We start from the raw sequence: 24,316 nt of genomic DNA, 5'->3' as shown, positions 1-24,316 counted from the left end.
GTCTTACTTTAGATATGGGGTTCGAGAAGGTGTTGGGCTACGATGAAAGCGTAATGGTACATTTAAAGAAAAAAATAAACATTTGACATGTCACGAATGAAGACTACTTTGAAATATTGCTGTTGATCTTGAACGGTTTGAACAGTAGATATGCCTCACTTTCTTTTTTTCTCAGCTTTTTTGTGTCAAGCTCTAAGAGACTGCATAGTCATGGTCAAGAGTCGCATGAAGACACGATAGACGACGAGCCATGTCACTCAAGGCTGGTATTATAGCCTACCAATAGGAAACTAGATTCCTATCTAGGCTCTGGAAGCAACTATACAGTTTGGTCTGGAAGCAACCTCAGCGTATACAATTTCAAGATAAGCCGTGAAGTTGTAGACTAACCTATTTTAAAGTATAACTATAACATAGCTTGAATCTAAACTTTTAGCTAAACTGTTACAACAGAAACTGTTTATAAACCGTATTTTGCCCCATCTAGATCAGAAAAATATAACACTTTAATGGTCCCGAAGGAAAATGAAATGAACATACAATGCAATAAATGCATGAATAAAATAGATAAAGGTTATGATATCTACTATCAACATAATATAACTAATGGTAAAAACAACGTAAATTAATTAATTTCGTTCAGTGATATTATGTTAAAATATTTAACACTCAATGTAATATTTCCATTGTTTACTTTTGAACTATTCTGTAATTCAACGTGATTTGAACCTTCATCATTACGGCGTCCTGGTGAATGAAAAATTGGCTTTAATACTCGGACATTTCTGTTTAATCCCCGGACAGTTCTGTTTACCAGCTATGCATTCTAAACATAGTTTAGAAAGGTCGGCAATAGTGTCAAAGGTGTCATTATCTTTGGTTGAAAAAAGAACCCACACACACTTTGCCCTTTATGCATCTAATAGATATCAATATTAAATTATTTCGATGTACATGAATAAATATCAACAAGGTAATGCTGCATGAGACCGGGTACTACATTATGTGAATGATTTCTGTCCAATCTCTACATTTTAAATCAATGTTATCTGTCGTATCTCTACTTTTTAAGTCATTGTCAAGTCATTGTTGTAAATTATTTCGGTGAAGTTTTCCTTTAGCAATATAATGGATTATAGAAGTGTTGAATTTATTACAAAACTGTGTCATATTCTGTAATCCATACCCTAACTTGTATGAATTGTGATTTCAACTATTCCTTTCTAAGGAATGCTTGCATATAGCATGCACGAATCAATTAAGACGAATATTTGTGCAGTTGTATCTATCTTATTATTATAAACCCCCACAGCAATACAGAGGTGTGAATGGCGATACACAATAGAGCAATAATAACAAAGAAAAAAAAACCCAAAACCGACACAGTAATCCACATTGTTTGGTTACACAGTTAATGTCGATACCTGTGGTTGCTACATTTACCTGACGCTTTTATCCAAAGCGACTTACAATTATGACCGCGTACATCTTGAGAGTGGGGCTTGAACCAGCAACCTTCCGATTACAAGCTAAGCACCTGAACCACTAAGATACCACCGTTGCTAGTGACGTTGAGATTTTAGGAGTAATTCAGACGAATATATTTCTGCATACTCATAGCCCATGTAAACTTTGTATAACCAAAAACTGTTCATAAAAATAATGCACACATTAGGAAAGACACAAACACGCTACATAACCAGGATAAGGAACGTGCAATATTACTCTTTAATATCCAAATTCAACATAACAGAGAGAATGAGAATGAGAGAACTGCGTAAGCAATTTATAACTACTATGACACAAGGAAATCTTATTTAAATAATAACGCATGGCACTATACAATTTTACAATAGCAGCCGTGTTTACACCCTTGGGGTCAGATACAAGACTTTGGAACGCGAGCTTTATGAATATTATAATATTTCGTTCATAGCGATTCATTGTAGCCCTCAAAGAAGTGCGGAGCACCTAAGGTGTAATCTGACGATGCATCATAGTAATAGATTAGTTAAATTCAATTAATTTTCAAAGAGTTACTATGTCAGCGTCCTTCGATATGGTCCAGAAATTTGGGAGGCAAGGTACACCAGGCATTGCATTTATTATATAAATATTTCGGTACTTCAAATCAACTCTTTAAAAGTTATTTCGTACTTGGACTCGAATCAGGTGGCCTGCATGTGGGTGTTTGACTTCGATTTAAAGACGAATTTCTTTTCCTTTACACGTCGGTTCTGGAACCAGATTGTGACCTGGCGTTCGGACAGGTTAGTAGCGCATGAGATGCGCCGTCTCTTGTCTTTGGTGATGAATTTGCTGGAGGCGTACTCTTTCTCAAGCTCTTTTAACTGGATCTTGGTGTAAGGCACCCGCTTCTTGCGGCTACGACGGTAGCTATTGGCTTCAGGCTGCAGTGGCACCACGTCTAAAAAGAGTCAAGTAAGGACAAAATAAAAAAATTAATCTAGCCAAAGCACACATATCATTTTTGAAAAAAAGAGAGAATATTAAATTTTCACTTCGAATTGAACTCCATTCTAAAAAGTCTCGAAACTTTCCGAGTCCGTCCCATTCCAGTCACTGTGATGTATTTAAACACCAAAAATCTGGCAAGAATCGAGTTAGCATACTTTCATTTGCCTAATTTGAATTAGCAGTTTTGACTGATTTTAAACGGAAAATCAGTGAACACAATCAGTCTCTTATTAAACCTGGAATATTTGATTGATTGTATTAACTTTAACCCACAACATATATATATATACACACACACGCAGACAATTAAATCATAAATACCAGTCCAACAATTCAACAATATTTGACTAACGCCCTCCAGTTTGAGCCAGACAAACACTCCGAGTAGCAAACAAAGCGTGATGGCAAATAACTCACGTGCAGTCACAGAATATAATGAATATCTAATACGTAGGCTATGTGATACATTAACTTTTTTTCTTTCCGCAATTCAACCTTGAACTTCATATTCACGAATGAAATGTCAGGTTCTTCTTAATAAATTACCCAGTTACCCATGGGTTTTTTGGTTGACTTCGTATGACTCAAATTTATAAAAACTTGTGTTAATCAGAGAATTAGCAGAACTTGCAAAAAGTCTACATTTCATGTATACAAGTTAACGGATATGTTAAATATGTATGGAATTTGACTAAACGCTTTGTAAGGAATGCTTGCATATAGCTTTGCGCGGTGTTATTACGCGGTGGTTTATTTTATACACACAATGAATCAAACGGAAATTGTGAAGACTCAGGTGTAACAAATATAATCATTATCAATAACAAACTAATTTAACATGGTTCATCGATGCTCAATTTCGCGTTTCACATTAGTTCAGTGGACTGTTGCTTTTTCCCTTTTGTATGTCTACTTTGTCATTAAGGCAATATTTAATTAAATCATACGTGAACTAAGATTAAAAACGAACAAGCATCACTTAAAGGGTCATACAGAACAGTTAATAAACAATATTACTGAAGGCAGTAGAGAAACAGACTGTAACCTAATAAAAAAGGCGGCTAACATGCCATAGAGATGTTTGGAGATGTTCCAGATTCTGGAACTGCTAAGAATTGAAGACAGACTATCAGTAGTTGGTAATATCAGTATGTGATGAAAAATGTTCTATTTTGGTACTTCGGTTATCCGCCTCTATATGATAACTGTTAACTAGACCTGGAATCAGGAGACCAAACTGGAAGTGAAACAAATATTCGGAAACAGATTTTGATATTTAGGTATGGTAGTTTACATAAGGGCCAATCCTACAACCATAGAATGTTTTATCAGATATTTAGAAGATGAACTGACCCTGCAAACAAACATATGCACTTATAAATACAAAGGGAGGCCTATGCCTGTATTCTAGCTCACCAGCACGCCCCCAAACTCCCATCACCCACCCTATGAAACACGTACACACGCATGCGTGCGCACGCGCACACACACACACTATATATATATATATATATATATATATATATATATATATATATATATATATATATATATATATATATATATATATAATTCAATAACAACAACAATACTACTACTACTACTAATAATAATTATTATTATTATGTGCTTATAAAAATCCTATTATAAAAATGCAAGCCACATACTATTTGCCTACCAGTACATACAAAATATGCTTGTTGTTGTTAAACACTTAACATAATTAATGTAATATAAGGATAAAGAATTCAGCCCAAAATTCAAATCCTTTCGTCGTACTAGTCAGCTTGTTCTGAAGCAGGATATTTTAAAAAACTGAGAATATCCTGAAATGTAGACTATTGACCTGATCATAATTACTACATTAAAGCATGTTTGGACTTTGAAAAGTTTCTTTTTCAGTCAAACACGCTCCCCCCCGCCCCGCACATACGCGCACGCGTTCACACACGCGCGCGCACACACGCACACGGTGTTTACATTTTCTGTGTAGTAATGAATCCGCATAAATATAATTTAAATTTGATTAGTTTGGACCAATTTATTATTGGCCTCGCCTATACCTGGAAAGGGGGACTTCCAGAGGTGACTTGACTGAGACTGCTCCTTGGAACAATATACCTGGCCGTCCCAGCTATTCGACAGTGACCAATGATTATAGCCATCCATTGGAATGAAAGTATCGTGCCGTTGTTCTGGATGTGCGCTGATTCCTGGCATCACTGACATATCCAAATAGCCAGAGACAGTTTGGTATGAGCCGGTAAAGCTCGGGTAAAAAGCAAATTCTTTGGACCGGCTTGAAAGCTCTTCAGTAAGTCCGCTAGGTTCCATATATTTCTCGGATGAATGGTAGGAGCACGGCTTTTGCTGCACATTGGCGCTGTGCGAATGCGACAGACGGCATCCGTAATAAGGGCTCCCAAAAGGATAACCATAACCAAGCGCCGCACCCGAGGACGTTTGCGGGGCAGGACACTGCCTAGCCGTGTCCTGCGCGGGTGGGTCCGGATAAACCGAGCCCTGGTGGCTCAGTATACTTCCAGAGTGGCGCCCCAACGCGGGGTGAGAGATCACTTCCCTGCAGTGAGTAGCAGGACAGTTTCCGTTCAGTCCCTCCATGGCTTGTTTTTTATGTGGAATATTTTCAATCGGGATTTTTTCATACACATACATCAAGGTGTCCGCCCAGTGTGGATGCAGGACCAGCGAAGCTGTCATATCACGAGCTGTCGATGCTTTTTTTAAAGTCGACTGCTCGAAGAGGGACACCTCACTTCCAAGCTCATTTTTCTTTCTACGCGCATGCGCGTCGACCAAGCCTCAAGTGTCCGGTTCATTATTAAGACCGTGGCTTTTGCTGACACGTGACCCTAACAAGACCGCTGAGTTAGTAGAGAGGTCAGACCTATGCTTAAAGGGAAAGACACCTAACTGTACTGAATAGAGATAAGTCTAAAATATTTTTCACCCTATTAGGTCTTATAACCTAACTCTGACACTAGATTTTTAATGTATTAATTAATTATACTTACATAAAAAGAAGGTGTGTGTAAGAGATGTGTGTGAGAGATCGGAGAGAGCGGAGAAAGAATGCGACACCGGTAATTACACAAGATGTACATGTACAAATCTGTAAAGCTGAAGAAATAATTACAATTAAACAAACTTTTAAAGTACTATAGAAACTCTAATGTGTCTACATAGAAAGAAAATCAATAAGTTTGAATGGGTAGGCATATAACTTCCAGATCTTCACCATTCGTTTACACTAGCTGTCAGGAGGTTCAAGGTCAAGGTAGAAACTCAGACAACCAGGGTCGTTGTCGGTCTAGAGAGACAAGAGCGAACTTTACTCTGGCGATGTCGAGTTTACTGGCAATCTTGGTATAATTAGTGATACCTTCACACGCAGGCGAAACACTTATGATTCAATTAGCATATAACGTGTATCCAGCGGATTTGGATTCGTTTTGCTGTTACCACATTATTTACACGAACAAGCGTAATACACAGTTTACCCAAATTAAGCATTATGTTCAAATAAAACGCTTAAAATATTAAAATAACACCGTCTATGTTTTGAAAAATAGCTCACTAAAACAACTTTTATAAAAAAAGGTAAAGATACCTAGAATTGGAAACTGATAAACATGGTCAAGCTATTTATTTACAGTCTAAATTCTTAATCAAGTTTTCAACGTTTGACGTTTTCTTTGAAGCGAATCAAATGTGTGTGTTGTTGTGGGGCTAAAATTACACGTATTTAAAGTAAGCAGGTAACATGTCTGGATTAAAAAAAATCATTAAAGGATAACTAAAGATTTTTCGCAAATGCAACAAGTCAAGTGAATACATTTTTATTCGTTTTAAAAACACAATCCTGAGCTTTTCATGAGTCATGCTACTAGAAAATTTGACTATCATGAATTCAAGAAAATCATACAGTGTTTTCACGAGTCGTGTTACTAGAAAATTAGAAAATATCTAAATCAAATCACTCTTTTGAAATTAGTGTAAACAAAAGGAACGGTTACATTTCATTAAAAGGACTACGTGAAAATGTCAAAGTATTACGGGAACATTTTAAAGGATTACATGGACATTCAAAATTTACAAATGAGAGCAACAACTGAACAGAGTAGGCGGCAGCATTTGAATCATGCTTAACATCCGTCATAATAGGTCATAGGTCTATGATGACATCGAGAAAGTGTTTCATAATAGTACAACAGGACGTTTAATTATAAACTGAGGGATTATCTCGACAAAACCATATTTATATTCCTCCCATAACATTATTAATACTTTACTGAAGGTAGTCTAAATAAAAAATATGGAACGTTCAAGGCAAGGCAAGACCAGTTTCTTCATATAGCACTTATCGTGCACAAAGTTAATTCAAAGTGCTTCACTTGCTACAAACTACATATGTAAACAATGATTGTAGTTAATTACTGATAAAGAAAGTTTTTCAGTGACTAAGAATGGTAGGCTCTTTGCTTCTGGAATGGTAAATCAAATAGTTCAAATAACTTTAAATAACTTACAAAACCGAATAGACTATACCTATATGCTATTCGTTATACAGTCTCCCAGAACACGAAGATTCTTCTTCACCCCCTTCCCGTGCTTCACAATAGGACTAGCCGCAGACAGACCCCTGTCTAAGACGTCCAAGTTCAAGTTAAGAGGCCCTTTGTCTAGACGGCGGTCTCCAGATCGTGCCAATAAGTCTGAGTATGTAGGCTTTTCGTTTGAAGCACGGGATGATGCCAATAGTGGAAAGAAAGGTCTTTAATAGTTGCACATTATTTGTGCAAACTAGTTTCAAAATTCAAAATCGTGCCGCAGTGCTATTGCTATTTTTTGTTAACGTATGAATGCATGAGTTGTGAATTTCATAATTAGAGCTTATTGAGCACCACTGTATTAGTTAATGTCTGGAATCACTCATTTTCCTTGTTTTGGATAGATCCATCTGCTGACGCTGACATAGCACATGACTAAATTTCATAAAATATGAATAAATATTTGCATAAAGGACAACAATAAAACCTTTTTATAAACACAGAAACAAATCCAAATCAAACAATGAAAGCTACCTTAGCTTATACTGACTTTGCGTTTTAGGCCTGCTTTACATGTAGTTGTCTACAGTGCATTTGAATAAAAGATGCCAAACGTTTATCGCTTAAAAGGTCTTAGTTAAAATGATATAAGAACGTCAGACTCGATTTATTCGTAGCCTAAGTAATTAGCCTTATAATGTCTAGCTGATATGTAAACTTCATAACAACTTCACAGATTATAATATGATTAATAATATGATTTCTAAGATGCTGAGAAACATCATATCGGCTTTAATGTTGATCACTCTTTGTCGAATTCTTTTCAATAAAGGGGAACGAACCTGCTTCTGTTTGTGTGCCAGTACCGTTTCTTTAACAGCATTTCTAGCGCCAATTATATAATACATTATAAAGAATGAAGTGAGGAATTGTGTGATCCAACAATATGTCACATTAATTTTGAATGCCCTTCTCACATAACGACATTAAGGGCGATACTGTAACAACTCACCCATAAGAATAAATAGATGAAAGGTATGGAGCTTTGGTTGCGCTATTACAGGTCTGTGGTGAGAAACAGATTTTACAAAACACGAGAAAGTTCTAGAAAGCTGACTCACTACATTCTTAGCCTGCGCCAAAGTTTGTTAAACCTTTTAACGTTGATCTATTTCTATTTTAGGGACCGTTTTGGGGACGGAATTAGGAGTTAAGATGATTGTGATAGAATTTTGATTTTACTGAAAAGTGGGACACATATAATTCAAGCATGTCAAACAATTTCTCACACACCGCAGCCTATGTCGTTATGAGAAACTAACATGAAAACATTTAAAATATAGACTCCAAACGTTTCAAATGAAAAGAAGAATGAGGTAGTCCTGTGTGAGTGATCTCAAGTAAAAGTTTTAAAGGTAAGCTGCCGTAACTGAGGACGGTTGAAACAGACAAAAAATGTGTCCACCTGCAGTAGCATATATTGATATTGCCTTTACAAAGCTGGGCTTGGTTTCTCAAAAGCATCGTAAAATATAGATATTCTTTAAATGATAGAGTAAGCATTATACTAAACAGACACACATTATCTTTCTCCTCTAAGATGATCTTAACACTACGATAATTTTGGAAACGGGGGCCCAGACCAGCATTGGATCAAATCAAATAGTAAATCACAGGCATCGATAGCTATATAAAAAGGTCAGGCTAATAAGTCATTACGCGCCATAGCTAAGATTTTTTTCTACATTAAATCAGATCAGTTGACAGTCTTCACGACTGTAAAATATCTCATTGCATTTATTCAACATTGCATTCAATTAAAACTTCTGTTTGATTATTTTGTCTTTTGGATAAAGTAAAGCTATTCAGAATGTTTACACGTTTACATTACCGAATAGAATAATGGCCCTTTTATTGTTTATTTCATTTCCTATTATATTTACTACCTTGTATTTTAAAATGTAAATCGGTTCATAAACTTGTTTTACAAATATGCTGTAATAATAGCCATAGCAATTAAAATTAAAATCCTAATACACATTTTACGTCCAAGTGATTACATCTAATATATACATGCCTGTAATAGAAACAGAATTAAAGCGTTGTTTGTCGATAAAAATATATCATATCCATATATGCTTTTAAAAGCTATTTCACAAAACAGACAATATGTTTTAGAATTCGAAGTAAGCTTACTAAATATTAGTTTTAGAATTTTCAGATTCCCAGATTCTTAGTCAGACCTATAATGTCCTAAAGTTTTGTCCTGCTCTCTGATGCTCAAAATTATATATATATATATATATATATATATATATATATATATATATATATATATATATATATATATATATATATATATATATATATATATATATATATATATATATATAGAGAGAGAGAGAGAGAGAGAGAGAGTTATAAAATTATGTATAGTTATAAATGGGAACAAATTTCAAATTCAAGATTGTCCTTGCCTACTCGCTTTTCAGGGCAATGCGCATGTGCAGAGCATTTGGATAAACACACGAACGCGCGCGCGTACACACACGCAGATACAGAAAGCGAGCGAACGAGAGAGAGAGAGAGAGAGAGAGAGAGAGAGAGAGAGAGAGAGAGAGAGAGATGGAAAATTAATTACCAATAGATTTACTATTATTTAAATATAATTTAATAATATACGGTGTATCCAAATACGCACATCCAAACACTAACATCAGAAGCGAACATTTAATTGTCTGTTTGATGAAATATAGACGCACAAAGAATCCAGTCACTGTGACTTACCCCAAACGTTACCGTACACCCTACACCAATTACGACTAATATAACTAGAAGTTTCAGCTTGTTCGCGTTTTGTTCTGGCAAAATCTTTATTTTTGAAGGCTATTGTTAAGGACATTTAAGATAAAATCATGCTAATCTGAAAACCTTCAAATCCTAATGAATCAATTTGAGCAACCAGTTTGATAGGTTCAAGTTATCTTTCAAATAAAATCAATATTGAAATTCGTTTACCTGATATTATGCAAAAGACACAAACATAAAAATAAGGCAAACATTTAAAAATGTTTATTAAATTGATGTTGTTTTCAGGTACAATCATATAAAATAGTATCGAATTATATTGTTTATTTTTATTATGTTTGTTCATTATCTATTTTCTATTTATTATCCATTTTCTATTTATTATCCATTTTCAGACTATAAACCTTTACCGAAAAGATTTGGTTTTGTGCATGTCACCAGTCATTCGACCTAGTGGCTAGTGGTTTTATTAACTACAGTTTTGAGGTGACTTTGTTGTAACGATTATTACGGTTAGGCCTAAATTAAGCGGCTTCCCGTAGTACGTGCATCTTTGTCGAGAAGCATAGACTGCCAACATTTTCTATCTAATCTGTAGCTCTGAAGCTTTTGGAACACTGATATATTGTCAGAGAGAAAGAGAGAGAGAGAGAGCCAGAGAGAGAGAGAGAGAGAGAGAGAGAGAGAGAAATAAAAAGAAAGCAAAGCTGTATTCCTTTCCCAAAACAATTAGCCTATGCCGATGTAATTCATCCAATAGTCAGTACAAATATTCAAATAATTCTTGAATTTTATAAATTTGCGGCTCCAAATAAAACATAACTACAAAACATAAATAAATATTGAATAAATCCCAGTAAAACACGTAACGCAGTTGAGGCAGAAATGTTTTTGTTGTTTGTTTATTGTTTCCTTACACTCTGAACATGTTTCAGATTTTTTCGTTTTAGTATTAAAACATGTATTTTCAATTAACCGCTAGTATCACAACATTAGCACACTGCAGTTCCCCCATTAGGTTGCTTTTATGCAAGAGGTAAATTGACACCAAAAGCGTCGTGTCATAAGTTAATTGGTAAAAACGTTATTCTCTGACTGAATTTAAAAGTTTTACTGAACAGGAAATAATTCGATATATTGGTGTTTTACATAATTTTATTCTCACCTTTCAATTTTAGATAAAAATGCATTGAAGCCCAGATTGGTTGGATTCTCAATCAAGGAAAGAAAGTAAAACGATGCTTTGCAGTGATTGAGTAGTTTCGAAGTTTAATCATAAAGTGATGCTTCAGGCAATCTGATTTTACGACAGAGGGAAAGTCTGGAGCTCCTAGTATGTGGTTATGTACATGGAAATAAAATTGTCATTATGTTCCAAAGTACAGTGATTATACGTGAAGTATGGAAGCCTGGATTATGTGTGGGGTGTATGAGGTGGGGGGCAGGGTTTGATAGATCCATAGGCACATAAAATGTGCTAAAATTTTATTCAAGCAAAAAAAAAAAGTATCTTATTTGGGGAGGGCTGTGTGCTTATGGAATATTAACTAAAACAGCAAAGACAGTATTAACAAATGTTTTGCTTCAAAAGCCTTTTAATTATTATTCTTATGGCAACAGACAATTCACAGCAAAGATTCTCAGGTGTGGTGAATCCCAAAGCAACTTAACGTCTTCCCAACTAATTCTACAAAAATAACATTACAAGCATGTCCTGCCATAGCCCTTTTATGGCAAAACAAGACAGGAATTTAACCTTTAGTCCAGTGCCCCATTTTTGAACATCAGCATGAATCATCATGAAACATGTTTTCCCTCTGTTTTTGCAAACAGAAATACAAAAGGATTTATACTAACACATATATAGTAGAGCAAGTGATGGTAACCACATATATTTTATGAAAAGGCTGTCATCATTCTTAAAACTTGGATTTTTAAAAAATTGGTTTAGGTACTTGAGACCTGTACTCTATAAATACATAAAATATTATTAAAGGTTGCCTGTGATGGACTGATCTGAGAATCAGAAACTGAGGCTTTTACAGTAATTTCTATTTACATCCTGGGATGTAAAGAAAAAAAATGCTGGTCTAACATTCTTATTCCTTATGTGTCATGATCAGTCCCTCCCAGGTTCCGTGTTACGTGTTTTCCCTGTCTTGTGTTTTTTTGTTCCGTTCCATGGTTTCGTTTTTTCCTCCACTTGTTTGATTTTCCACACCTGTCTCTCGTTTCTACTATTAAGTTAATGTATTTAAACCCTGTCTGGATCCCAGTGTTTTGGCTATTCAATAATGGTTGAATGTGTTTAGTTCATGGCGTTTGCGTGTTTATTCTAATTGTTGTTTCTTTGTACTCCGTGCCTTTGTGTTATCCTAGTCTCTGTGTTTCCTAGTCTATGTTAAAGCCTACTCCTCTGTTTTCTTCCGTGTGTTTAGTTCTAGCCTCTGTTTGTGTTTAGTTACTCATGTATCCTAGCCCTTGTCCTGTTTACTGATGTATCTCCGTGCTCTCTGTGTCGGCTCTTTGACCCTGGACTGCCTTAATGACTCTGATTCTGGATTTGCCCCAATTAACTCTCGCTCTTTTCCACACATACGTCCACCTCCTTACCGCTCAACGTTACATTATGCCTCTGATTTTTTATGTAGAGTGTGTCACTGTTTTTAAATACAGCCCAAGAACATTTACTAATGTTGACAGGATTAAGTAATAAACAGGTATACATTTTGGCAGAATTTATTCATTAATTTATTTTATGAACAGGCCTTAACATAAACTTAGAAGCATCACAGGGGCTCCAGCATGGATGCTTGGGTCCAGGCTTCCAGTTCGGGTTTACCTCCTGTTTCTCTATCCTACCCTGGCCCCTCCCACTGATAATCCACATCTGCTGCTCATTCAAGACTGACTGTAACTCTATGTATGTATTTGAAACTGTTCTCTGCAGTACATTTCTGAGATCTCTCTTCTGTGTTCAGTTTCTGTTCCATCCCGTATTTAATTTTGTTTTTGCTTATTGTTTCTGGGCATGCAATTGCCCATAACATGCTACTTATCACGTTATATTGTTACATGGAGCATTTGTGACTATCAACATTTAATAATAATAATAATAATAATAATAATAATAAAACAATTAGAACAAACAGGTTAAATCTTATTATAGATTATTTTCAGATTGTTTCAGCTGCACATTGATCAGAACCATTGGCATAATGCAGAATTCTGGGGCCCCACCCCAAGATGCAGGGTGGAGGGCCTTTTTCATTTTTATTATTTTTTAATTTGCGACCACCTGCTGGGGGCCCTCCCACAACTCGAGCCCCTCCTACAGTGGATGCTCTGTGTGCCCCTACCCTATGCCATTGGTCCGAACAAATAATTCCCCAATCCACACTACACATCACTGATATCCTTCAGTACCACATCTCCAGGTGCTTATAGTTACTTTTCTAATACAGCTTGCTTCCCCAATCTCAGAGCAAACAAACAAGTAACATCAGGCGAGCATTATTCTACCTTCTAGTGTTACACTGAATAACATTTATAGTTAGATCTTGGTATATATAAAAAATAGCACACACACATTGGGCACTGCACAGAAAATATATTACCCTTAGAAGATATGATCAAATTATATATATCACAAACAAAATTAAACAAAATAAAGTTTCCCAAAACCAGCCTGGTGATCCAAAAAAGCATATTCTGTTTTTTTCCCTTGGCTTCATCAAAACCATCACTAGAATAAACCTCTCCAACTGAATCCATTTAATTCTTTCTAATTTCTCCAAACTCCAGCTGCTCTCTCTCTCTCTCTCTCTCTCTCTCTCTCTCTCTCTCTCTCTCTCTCTCTCTCTCTCTCTCTCTATATATATATATATATATATATATATATATATATATATATATATATATATATATATAAAGAGAGAAAGCACTTTCCCAGACAGGGATTTAACCCCAGTCCTCCATAGGACAGAGGACAGGCAGATTTGTTACCCACTACACTATAAATATATAATAACCTCAGAAAAGTGGAAATGGAGCACCAATCCTAGCTTATCAATGCCACCTTTGGAGGTGCACCCCAGGAAATACATGACTCATGAGCAAAATAATTGCTGAGCATTTTGGCTTTGGAACTGCAGTGTGCCAATGACAGTCTAAAAAATACAGATTCAGACAGGCAGAGTTTAATGTGTCATAAAACTAAGGAACCAATATTGTAAACTTGTGGGTTGGGGCTTTCAATATCATTAACATAACCCTATGGTGAAATGGGGGAAACAAGAAGAAGAAGTCATATTTTGCTAGCTGTTCAAATTTTAATGTTTAAAATAATGCCACATATGTGTTTTATTTTTGGTTGCAAAATTGCAAAATAAGATAATGTGCATTTGCAACAGAATTGAAAATCAGAGATATAGGTGCTGTTTATTTGAAAAGTGTTTGTCCGAGCAAAACTTTCAGAGAAAATTCTGGTTTTATTTACAGACAACTGTTTTTGTGATGTGGGCGGCACAGAGGAAGCAAGAGGCGGGGTACTGATGAAGTGCTCTTCATTATGCATAAGGGAAATCACCAGTGGAAGCACTGATGAAATGAAACAAAAATGATCCTCTTCTTTAGTGATAGAAGGAGCAGGTAGACTCTCCGTCTATGGTAGGCTAATGAGCAGCACTATCATCTGGGGCATGTGATGAATAGGTGAAACAGAAAATAAGGAACAGGTGAAAATAATCAGTAGGCAGGGGATTGAGAGCAGTGTAAGAGTGTGCAGGAGTGAACTCCCTAGCAGGAGTGAACGTGTCCTCCTCCTGGATGACCGTGACAGTTTTGAAACTGTGGCTGTTTCATTAATCTATTTTATTTTATTATTACAAATTACGAACCACCATGTTGATCAACCGGTAAGTTTATATTTTTTGTGTTTTATCTATTGACAACAAATCTTCAGTGTGCTAGATAATATTTGATAACATTAAAAACGCATAAAACAAACCATTGTCACTACATCATATTATGTCTTTGCGTGTTTCTTACATAAATAAAAAAATCAACATGCTTCCTGTCATTACTATTTGTATAAGATTTAAATATGATGCACTTTTATTTACATTTTCAATGATGCACCTGACTATGTCTATCACTATTGCTGATGTAGTAACTGCATGGTGTTTTTGCATGTTGGATGACTATTGCAAGTTGCCATTTTCCATCTCTGAGTTGGAATCAGATAGGCATTCAGGTCTGTGGTGTTTTGCTACTGGTGCTGGCATGCGTCCTTCCTCTTTTCCACTTTGTCCTGGGGGGTTACCTGTGGCTGTAGCTGTGCCACTGTTGTCGGGATGATGGAGTCTGTGGCTCACAACAAAGGAAGAAGCTCATCAGGAGTTCTGTAGCAGATTTTAGGTTGTCAGTTTGCATGTTTGCAGTATTCCAACAGAATGAGATATGAGTCCATCATGGCCACATGCAGGGTTTCAGAAAGACTGAGGTCCAAACTGTTTACTGAGGTCAAAAAGCAAATCATGAGAATCAGCAATGAATGATCTACAGTATAATCTGGATATTCAGAAGAGGCTAAAATAATTACGAAACAGCTGAATTTCGTAATGAATGAAATGTCAGTGATGTTTAATTAAATTGGTCAAGTATATGGAAATCTACAGTACAGACACCATGGAAATCTAATCATAACCAAATATGGGATCAATAGGTTGATTTTGTCATGGGACAATTGATATTTATTGTTATTGTTAATGTTATTGGCCTCTGCTAGGATAATATTGCAATTAAAAAAAAAAATAGAAGTACTTTATTTTAACATGCATTTCATCAATATACAACCTGAATTGAAAGCTAAGAATGAAGGTTTCTAGCTTCAGTTATCTAGCTTCAGTGTATCTGCTACAGGTCATCTTTCTTTCAGTGTGGCAAGAATGTATCCACCTGAAGCATCACCTCTTTTCTTGGGTTGAAATAGGCTAACACTGGCCTTGGTTCCTTTGTGATAGATTCTTTCATCTTCTGGAATATACTTTCATGGGGCTGTGCCCCATGTGAACTCTGTTTTAAGCAGATGCCTGAGTGGAATGTTCACCTCGGGTAGTTTCAGGGTGAAACCTGTTAGGTAATAAGCATCATGCCTATGATTGTGTCCAGGTTGGCCTTGTTCTTCAGTGGTGGCATGTCACTTTCATCACGTCTAGTTTGAGGCTATCCGCTGTGAGCCTGTGCCTAAAGTAGCTCACCTCAGACACCCAGATATAATACTTCTCCAGTTTTAATCTTACCCTTCTCTCTGGTCTGCTTGAGCAAGCTCTGAGGGCAAACAGGACCCTCTGTGGTGGGTACATTATTGGTGGCGCGCTGGGATCCACCCTAATGTTTACAAATGCCTTTGAACATATCTGGAAATTCACTCAATATTTTTGACTTCACTGAAAGAGGACATGACACCGGGATATCAGCACCAGATCCTGATTTGCTCTGTAGCTTAGGATGGGTGGACCATTGTAATCTACAATGTAGAACCTTAGTGTAATCACTTTGTTCCAAGTGAAAGCTTTCCAGATTTCTTTCACTTTTAGTGCATGCCCTCCATACCCTGTGAGCCTACAATTGTTCACCTGGACTGGCCTGTTGGGCATAAGTAAAGCAAAATCAAGTCAAGTCAAATTTATTTATATAGCACTTTTTACAACAGATGTTGTCACAAAGCAGCACAAACCAAGCCCCCAGTGGGCAAGCCAAGGGTGACAGTGACAAGGAAAAACTCCCTAGAGCATGAGGAAGAAACCTTGAGAGAAACCAAGACTCAAACGGAGAGCCCATCCACTTCTACCTGACAATAGTCACCATAATAGTAACAATATATACAATAAGGAGCATAATAAATAGTGAAAGAAAAAAAAAAAAGCAATTAATGTCTAGTTCGGTGTTCTGGAAGTCCTAGTCTGGTGCTGATGGTGTGCATGTGTCCAAAACCCATCCTGCATGACAATGTCCATCAAGGGCAATGGAGAAGTAGTTGGCTGGAGTTGGAGGTGTGGTGGGCTACAGCAAGGGACATCAGGGGGTGGTGGGAGTAGCTATGACAGGTGAGATGGGTTGAGGCTCAGTAACATCATGACATCAGGGGTAGGTGTACCTTGACAGAAAGAGAGAATCGATTATTAGGCATGTCCAGGCATGAGCGTGTGTAAATTAGGGAAGTATAATGTGCAAAGATTGACTCCAGAAGATCTAGCTATAGCAGCATAGCTAAAAGGCTAGAACCAGAAGGATCCACAGACATGAGGGCACCCTGGAACATCAGCACTGTGCTGCTCTCAGTCAACAAACTTGAGTGACAAAAGAGAAGTGAAGTGACATCATCATAACATCCCAGTTTACATCTTTACCTAAGATGGGAAGTAGTTAATAAAATGCGTCATTGTACAGACAGGTTTTCAGCCTAGCCTTAAATATTGAGATTGAGTTTGAGTCTCAAACATTTACAGGAAGGTTATTCCATAGTGTAGGAGCTTTTTAGGAAAGGCTCTGCCCCCTGTGATAGATTTTCTTATTCTTGTTACTAGTAAAGAGCCTGCACCTTTTAATCTAAGCAGATGTGGTGGGTCATAATGCACTAGGAGTTCTCTAAGGTACTGTGGGTAAAGGTCATTCAGTGCTTTGTAGGTCATTAGAAATATTTTATAATCAATACAAAATTTTCCTGGGAGCCAACATAAAGTAGCTAAGATAGGAGTGATGAGATCAAATTTTCTAGTTCATGTAAGAACTCTGGCTGCTGCATTTTGAACTAGCTTGAGCTTGTTTAGGCAATAAGTGGTATAGCCAGACAGTAGGACATTACAGTAGTCCAATCTTGAAGTGATAAATGCATGGGCTAGCTTTTCTGCATCCTGTGAGGAGTGTATGTTCCTAATCTTTGCAATGTTACTAATGTGGAGAAAGGCGATCCTAGCAATATTATTTACATGATCTTTGAACAAGAGACCATAAATCCATAATTACTCCAAGATCTTTAACTGTTAGAGAAGATATGATTGGGAAACCATTGAGGATCATTGAGTAATTAAAGAGTGAGGACTTGGCTGTCTATTTATGTTAACGTACCAGTAGCGACCAGCTAGATAAGATTTAAACCAGGAAAGGGCTATTCCCCTAATCCAAACATTTAGTCTATCTAGTAAACTGTGACCTATAGTGTCAAATGCTGCACAAGCAATATAAACAAAGAGACATAACCCTGGTCAGAAGCCAACAACAGATCATTAAATATTTTAATCAGTGCTGTCTCTGTACTATGATGAGGCCTAAACCCTGACTGAAAGATGTCACGTGATTGGTTTTGATTCAGCTATGATCTTAGCTACTAATCTACATCTTTTTCTAGGATCTCGGAAATAAATGGAAGGTTTGAGATTGGCCTGTTGTTTGACAGCTGACGTGGATTGAGTTTTGAGTTTTTGCTAAGTGGTCTGATTACTGCTAATTTGAATGATTTAGGTGCATATCCAGTGTTCAAGGAGGAGTTTATTAAATTTAGTAGATTCAATTACTTCAGGTAGGATTTCCTTAAGAAAATGTGTGGGCAGTGAATATAGTAAGGAAGTGGAGGATTTTGAGTGTGAGATCAGAGATGTAAATTCACTCTCTTGGATAGGTGTAAAGGATTCTAGAATCTTTTTTTGGCTTGGTTGTTCTGATCTCTAAGTAGCTGCCCGATGTCACGTTAACACTAAATTAATCTCTAATGTGCTTAATTATCTCATTGAAGAAATTCATGAACTCATTACTACTATGTGATATAATCTGAGCATTGGTGTCAGTTTCATTCCTAATTAGATGTGCAATTGTACTAAATAGAAAACTAGGATTATTTTTGTTATTTTCTGTAAGGGTCAAAAGATGAAGTGGCTGATGTGATCGTGCTTCTGCTGTGGTAGCAGCAGGTTACTATATTTTGGCACATATGTATTTCAAATGAAATTAGGGAATGGTCTGAGATGGCTTCAGACTGGGGTAGTATGACTATGTTCTCTATGTCTGCACTGTATGTCAGTACTAAATCAAGCGTATATCCATCAGAGTGTATTATGCATTGGATGAAACCAATTGATTCTAATATAGAATTAAAGGCCAATCCCAGAGGGTCTTGGGCACTATCAAAGTCAATATTGAAATCACCAACAATAATGGCTGTTTCTACTAGAGTGACAAGATTAGAGAGTAAATCTGCAAACTCGTTAATAAATTCTGAAAAGGGTCCTGGTGGCCTGTAAACACCGATTAGTGGAAGAGGCTGGGTGGGCTTCTTATCGCTGGCTACATCATTTATCCTAGTAAAAATAATTTCAAATAACTTGAAATCATAACCAGCTTTCTGGATTATTCTTAATGTGTCAGAATAAATAACTGCAATGCCGCCTCCACAGCCAGTTTAGATGAGGGCGGTGTACATAGCTGTAGTCAGAAGGACATGCTTTGTTTAAAGCTATGTACTAATTTGGCTTGATCCAGTTTTCATTTAGACAAAGTACATTAAATCTATGTTCTATTAAGAATTTCATTTATCATGAGCGCTTTAGATGTTAGGGATCTAACATTTAGTAAACCCAGCTTTAGATGAAAGGGGCAGGCATCCTTCACAGGTATGACAATTGTTTGTGACTTTTTCTTTCTTTCATACTTCAGCAAAATGGTTGAATTTTTAAGTACAGTTTGCCATTTGCTTGCCGTGATGTCCTCAACAGGTACCACATGCTTGCTGTAGCTTTCGGTAATTCTATGTTTATTTTCAATTCTTTTTCCCATGATGATTTGTTCCAGTGAAATTGCATTGAACCACATGCACCTTGTTGCTGGTGTTACTCCTGTGCTGGCTATGTCTGTTCTAGCTCTGGTGTTATCTCTGACCCTAGTCTGAGTAATGTTTTACACTTTGTGAGATTTTTTGCTAACACAATATGTTCCCTAATCATTTATTCACTCATACTCACAAGCAGTTTTAACTCTGTTAAAAATTTCAACTGACTCAACACTCCCTTGTGTTTTCTCATCGAAGCTATATGTAGCAAAATTGGGTTTGCCTTCGGTGTGAGGTATTTAGTAAAGCCTTCATCATAAGTTTTTAACTTTAGCCTTTCCTTGTCCTCCAGTGCTGATGTGTTGCTAACACTTCTTCCTTTGTCCCCGTTCCATAGCAGAAGAAAACTGTACTTTTCCTACTCACTTTTACTTTGGATTGGGCCCAAGAACATCAGCTCTGTGTGGTGCTGAAATCTTCACCATGCCTCTGATAGGTTGGACTTATCCCAATCTACCCTCAGGGTAGCTACAGCAAAAGCTTACATTTCTGTCTCTAATCGTGAGTTTGAAGTCAGTTGGTTAATGTTGACAATGTTGTGTTTGTGTATTTTTTACAATAAATAAAGACATGCAAAACTGGAGCGGAGACCAATGTGCTTCCTGTCTTTGTTACCTTTAGAACATTTTTTAAATTATGTAATTTTATTTACAATTCCAGTGTTCAAAATAAAATCATAATACTAATGGTAGTAATAAAATTCCCTTCATGATAGTATTACACACAACTGGCAAGAAGCTATTCACAATTTACAATCTTCACTATCTGTCACTAGAAAGCTAGTAAGATTTGTGACCATTACACCTGTTGTATTTCCTTGGAACTTATTTTAACAGGTGGAGCTTTTGGTTTATGATGAACCATGTGGGGATGCTGTTAGTCACTGTAGGTGAAAGCTGATGCTTCCCACCCTCACCCTTTTCCTATTCTCCAGGTGCCTTGGCACTTAGCATTTAGCACTAACATATAAACACAGTGGTATGCTTGCCGATGAGCTGCTGTGTTTGGTACTGGTTTTGGGACTTGTTCTGCTGTTGGTGACATCCCCCTGAAGGTATATGTGTGCTAGCTTATAAGTGGTTGGTTTGTGAATATTTACATTGGAATGTTCCAGTGTCATTGCCACTCACTACTCTAATGTGCAACTGAGGCATAACTGCATGCTGAGTGTTTTTTATACTTCCACTGCTGTTGACATCAGCCTAAAGGTTCTTGTATGGAGCATGCCCATTGGTTGTTCTAAGTGGTATTGAAACCATTTAAAATATATATCGAGCATTTCATCAAAGTTACTGCTGTACAATAGTTACTGACTGATCTAGGTAGTCCCTATGATGTTTTAAATGTGTACCAAGACTTTCTTTGGATCCACTGTTGTTGCCACTGTAATGTTTTGTCTTGTTTTTTTGTATTGTTGTCTGTGTTTCTTCAGGGTTTTGTTTATTTTGTCAATTACCATTTGCTTTTTCTTTTGTTTTCAAGTGTGGAGCTCATGAGTTGTTTTGCTGATTAGCTTTTATGTCCTTGTTGAGTCAAGCTGAACCTCCATTTTTAATCAGTTTGGATGTTTCATTTTCTTACTTTTTTCAACTTTTCATTATCTGCTTGGATCTTTTTTCTAGTATATACATGTGGATGGTCAATTTAGGTATATTGGCCTTTTATGGGGATTATTTTAGCCATCTGAAGGTAGCTCTCGTCCAATTGGCCTCAATTTTTAATCTTCTTCCTTCTTCACAGAGTGTCTTAGAGTATGGGGTTTACTCCCCACTGGCTGGTTACTGTCCTGGGGATCCCTGTTCTCTCGCTCTCTTTTCTAGAACTCATATGTTGTGGTACATTTTGTGTGAATCACATGCATTTCCCCTTTATGTGTGTGTATGTGTGATTGTAGGAATGCTCAGAGTTGTCTTTCATGCACCAACATATGGTAATCATTTTTTGGTGGAGTTGTTTGCCTTTTGGCTTAGATTGTTGGGTGACTTTTCCTCCTTTCCTGCTTGAGAGCGTGAACAGCCAGTATATTTGATCCTGTAAAATAAATCTCGTGTTTAATATGCCATTTGGTATTGTACAAATAAAAAATTGTATTAATAAATTTGTGTGCTTTTATTTTCATTTATGCTATTTGTGGTATAATACTTTTAGTGATTAATAAATATTTCCCATATAACTCAAAACCATGTCTCTAAATATTTTCTTAATGTTACTGTCTTCCTACTTGGGTTTAAATAAACATAATATAATATAATAAGTGGCATAGTCAAGCTATTTATACACATTAATAAGGGCCATGTGTGGCACTCTAGGCAGGATTTTGAAAACAGAGACATGTTTGAGTTCTTTTGCTTGTTTTCTTTTCCTTTAATCATTTGTAATTGTTACTGCTAGGCGTTAACTAGCAGTTTATAGGCAAAACAGCATTAAGCACTTTGTGGTCCTAGGAATTTCACCTGGGTGCTGCAGTAAGGATGTGTTGCCCTGTGATTGACTTTTAAAAATTTCCCTATATGGCCAATAATTTGCAAGAATTGAGATTTTGCGTGCCAGGTCCAGGTTGGCAGGGGATGATATGCAACTGTCACAACCACGATGTTTGCATTTTTGAGGCAAAGCACTTATTTTTTTTACACATCAGTGTGTTTTTGAATATTAAATAAATTCAGAATGAAAATATGAGTTAGGAGTACAATTTTCCCCCACCAACTGTTTGTTTGCATTGAGTGCTGCTAAGTGTCAATCTTTGTTTTTAAGATGGGAACAATGGCTACTGCTCTGGTTGCATAACCAAATGCAACATTGCCAATTTGAGGGCATTTTGGCCTTCAACCAAATGAAATGAGAAAAACAGCCAATTTAGATGAGTCAATATGCAAAATCTGTGCCAGAAAGGTTACTGTGAAATAATGAAGCATGTTGAGTTTGAAGTCTCACCTACCTGCCAATCATCCAGCTATTGTAATGCAATGGGCCCCACTTGCATCAGGCTGTGGAGCACCCTCAAAACTGACAGCTCAGGCTGGTTTCAGCTAACAATTAGGAGTGACCGAATCTTTTGTGGGAATTGTCAAATATAGCTGTTAAATTAACAGGTATGACCATTTTAAAGCTGCTGTTATATGCTTGAATAAATGGTTCCATTTAGCATGATCATAAAAACTGCATTCAAGGCAGTGCTTCAAAAATTTGACAAGCAATACAAGTTGCCCGGCAAGAAATACTTCTCAGAGATGGTTTTCCAGAAAATGTGCCATAAAGGCATTGGTCAAAAACAAGATCAAAAATGTCAACTATTTCTCTGCCACAACTGATATGTAGTCAAGTGTGTTTGACTTGACTCCTGATATGAGACGAACAGTGCATTGTCAGACCACAGAATGGGCTCTTAAATAATTTCACCCTGAAACAGTGTTTATGCCCCAGAATCATAATTCTAACAATATTTTGGAAACTTTCTGCTATGCATTTGAGGAGTGGTCCCTGGATAAAAAGAAGCTGGTTGAAGAGAAGAGATCTGGTGAAAGCCCAATTGGAGCTCCAAATCCCCCAGCATGGCCTCATATTTGTAAGATATAAAAGTTGATCCTTAAATTTATTATAGGCAAGTTAATTAATGACCAAATGGCATAGAGTTCACACTCAATAAAATACTCGTACTTTAGGCCACATTCAAATTAATCAATTTAATGCTGTGAGGTAAAATGCAGGACACGAACACTGAGAGGAGCTATATTTATTATGTAATGGTCCATATCAAAAACCAGGAGAATCCAAAGGAATCAAACAGACAAACATGAACTAAACACAGGGACACCAGAGAATAAAACAAAAACAGGCAAGCAAGGCAGCACAAAACATGCAAGGAAACCACAGCATACATCTAACAATGACCCATGACAAGAGAAGTAAAACACAGCTTAAAATATAGGCCTACAATTAAAAGAGGGAAAATGAGGAACATTTGGAATTAATAAGGAGACAAGGAATCAGGAAAAGCAAAGCAAAACAAGAACACAAGACAGGTTACTAGTGTAGCCCAGTGAAAATATGAAAAGAGAGATAAATTATTGAATGTTATAGTTTCTTTAATAGTTGTGTTTTATGGAATTTGATTATTATAAATAGGTAATATGTTGTATTTGGTTATGGGTAACACAATACTGTATGGAGAAATTTAATGTGCTGAGTTGTGTATCCTGGGTGGTCCTGTGGAATAGCCAATCCCATGACATCTTCACAGGTCACTCGGGAAGGAGCGGGAGAGAGAGGAAGGAGAGAAGAGGGGGCCTTAGAGAAAAAAAAGCAAAAAGTAAAATAGTAGATCAAGACATTTGATATAGGGAGCTTAACCGTTTAGTGTGAGTGCTTAGTACTTACCAAGAATCAGTACTAGTTAAAGTAACATGTAAGAGAACTTACTCTTTTGGCCTATTGGGTTTACTCAGGGTTTACACAGCCCAAAATGTCCACGTTGGCTAGCTAGCCTGTTATGGTAGTCGGTGGCATAGAAAAGTAATTACAAGCAACTCACTCAGTTGGTCAGACAGTTAAAGTTAACGTCTGAGGAGTATTATTT

At 36.7% G+C, this 24,316-nt stretch overlaps 1 protein-coding gene across 1 annotated transcript; it reads right to left on the bottom strand.

The window, feature by feature from the left end:
* Positions 1-2,168: 2,168 nt before the first annotated feature.
* Positions 2,169-5,199, bottom strand: hoxc13b (homeobox C13b). The gene is made up of 2 exons (XM_027001941.1): positions 4,542-5,199; positions 2,169-2,428 (listed from the first exon to the last, which is right to left on the bottom strand). The coding sequence occupies exons 1-2, from the start codon at positions 5,197-5,199 to the stop codon at positions 2,169-2,171; spliced, it is 918 nt and encodes a 305-aa protein (XP_026857742.1).
* Positions 5,200-24,316: the final 19,117 nt, after the last annotated feature.

This window comes from Electrophorus electricus, chromosome 20, assembly GCF_013358815.1.
Source record: "Electrophorus electricus isolate fEleEle1 chromosome 20, fEleEle1.pri, whole genome shotgun sequence".
Classification (NCBI taxonomy): domain Eukaryota; kingdom Metazoa; phylum Chordata; class Actinopteri; order Gymnotiformes; family Gymnotidae; genus Electrophorus; species Electrophorus electricus.
Note: the sequence above shows the minus strand (reverse complement) of the source record. Positions and strands in the feature narration are given on the sequence as shown.

Coding starts and splice junctions, on each gene's coding strand:
- hoxc13b (XM_027001941.1), bottom strand. CDS start 5,199: ATGACAGCTTCGCTGGTCCTGCATCCACACTGGGCGGACACCTTGATG. Junction 2,429..4,541: donor CTGGAAGTCCCCCTTTCCAG/GTATAGGCGAGG, acceptor GACTCTTTTTAG/ACGTGGTGCCACTGCAGCCT.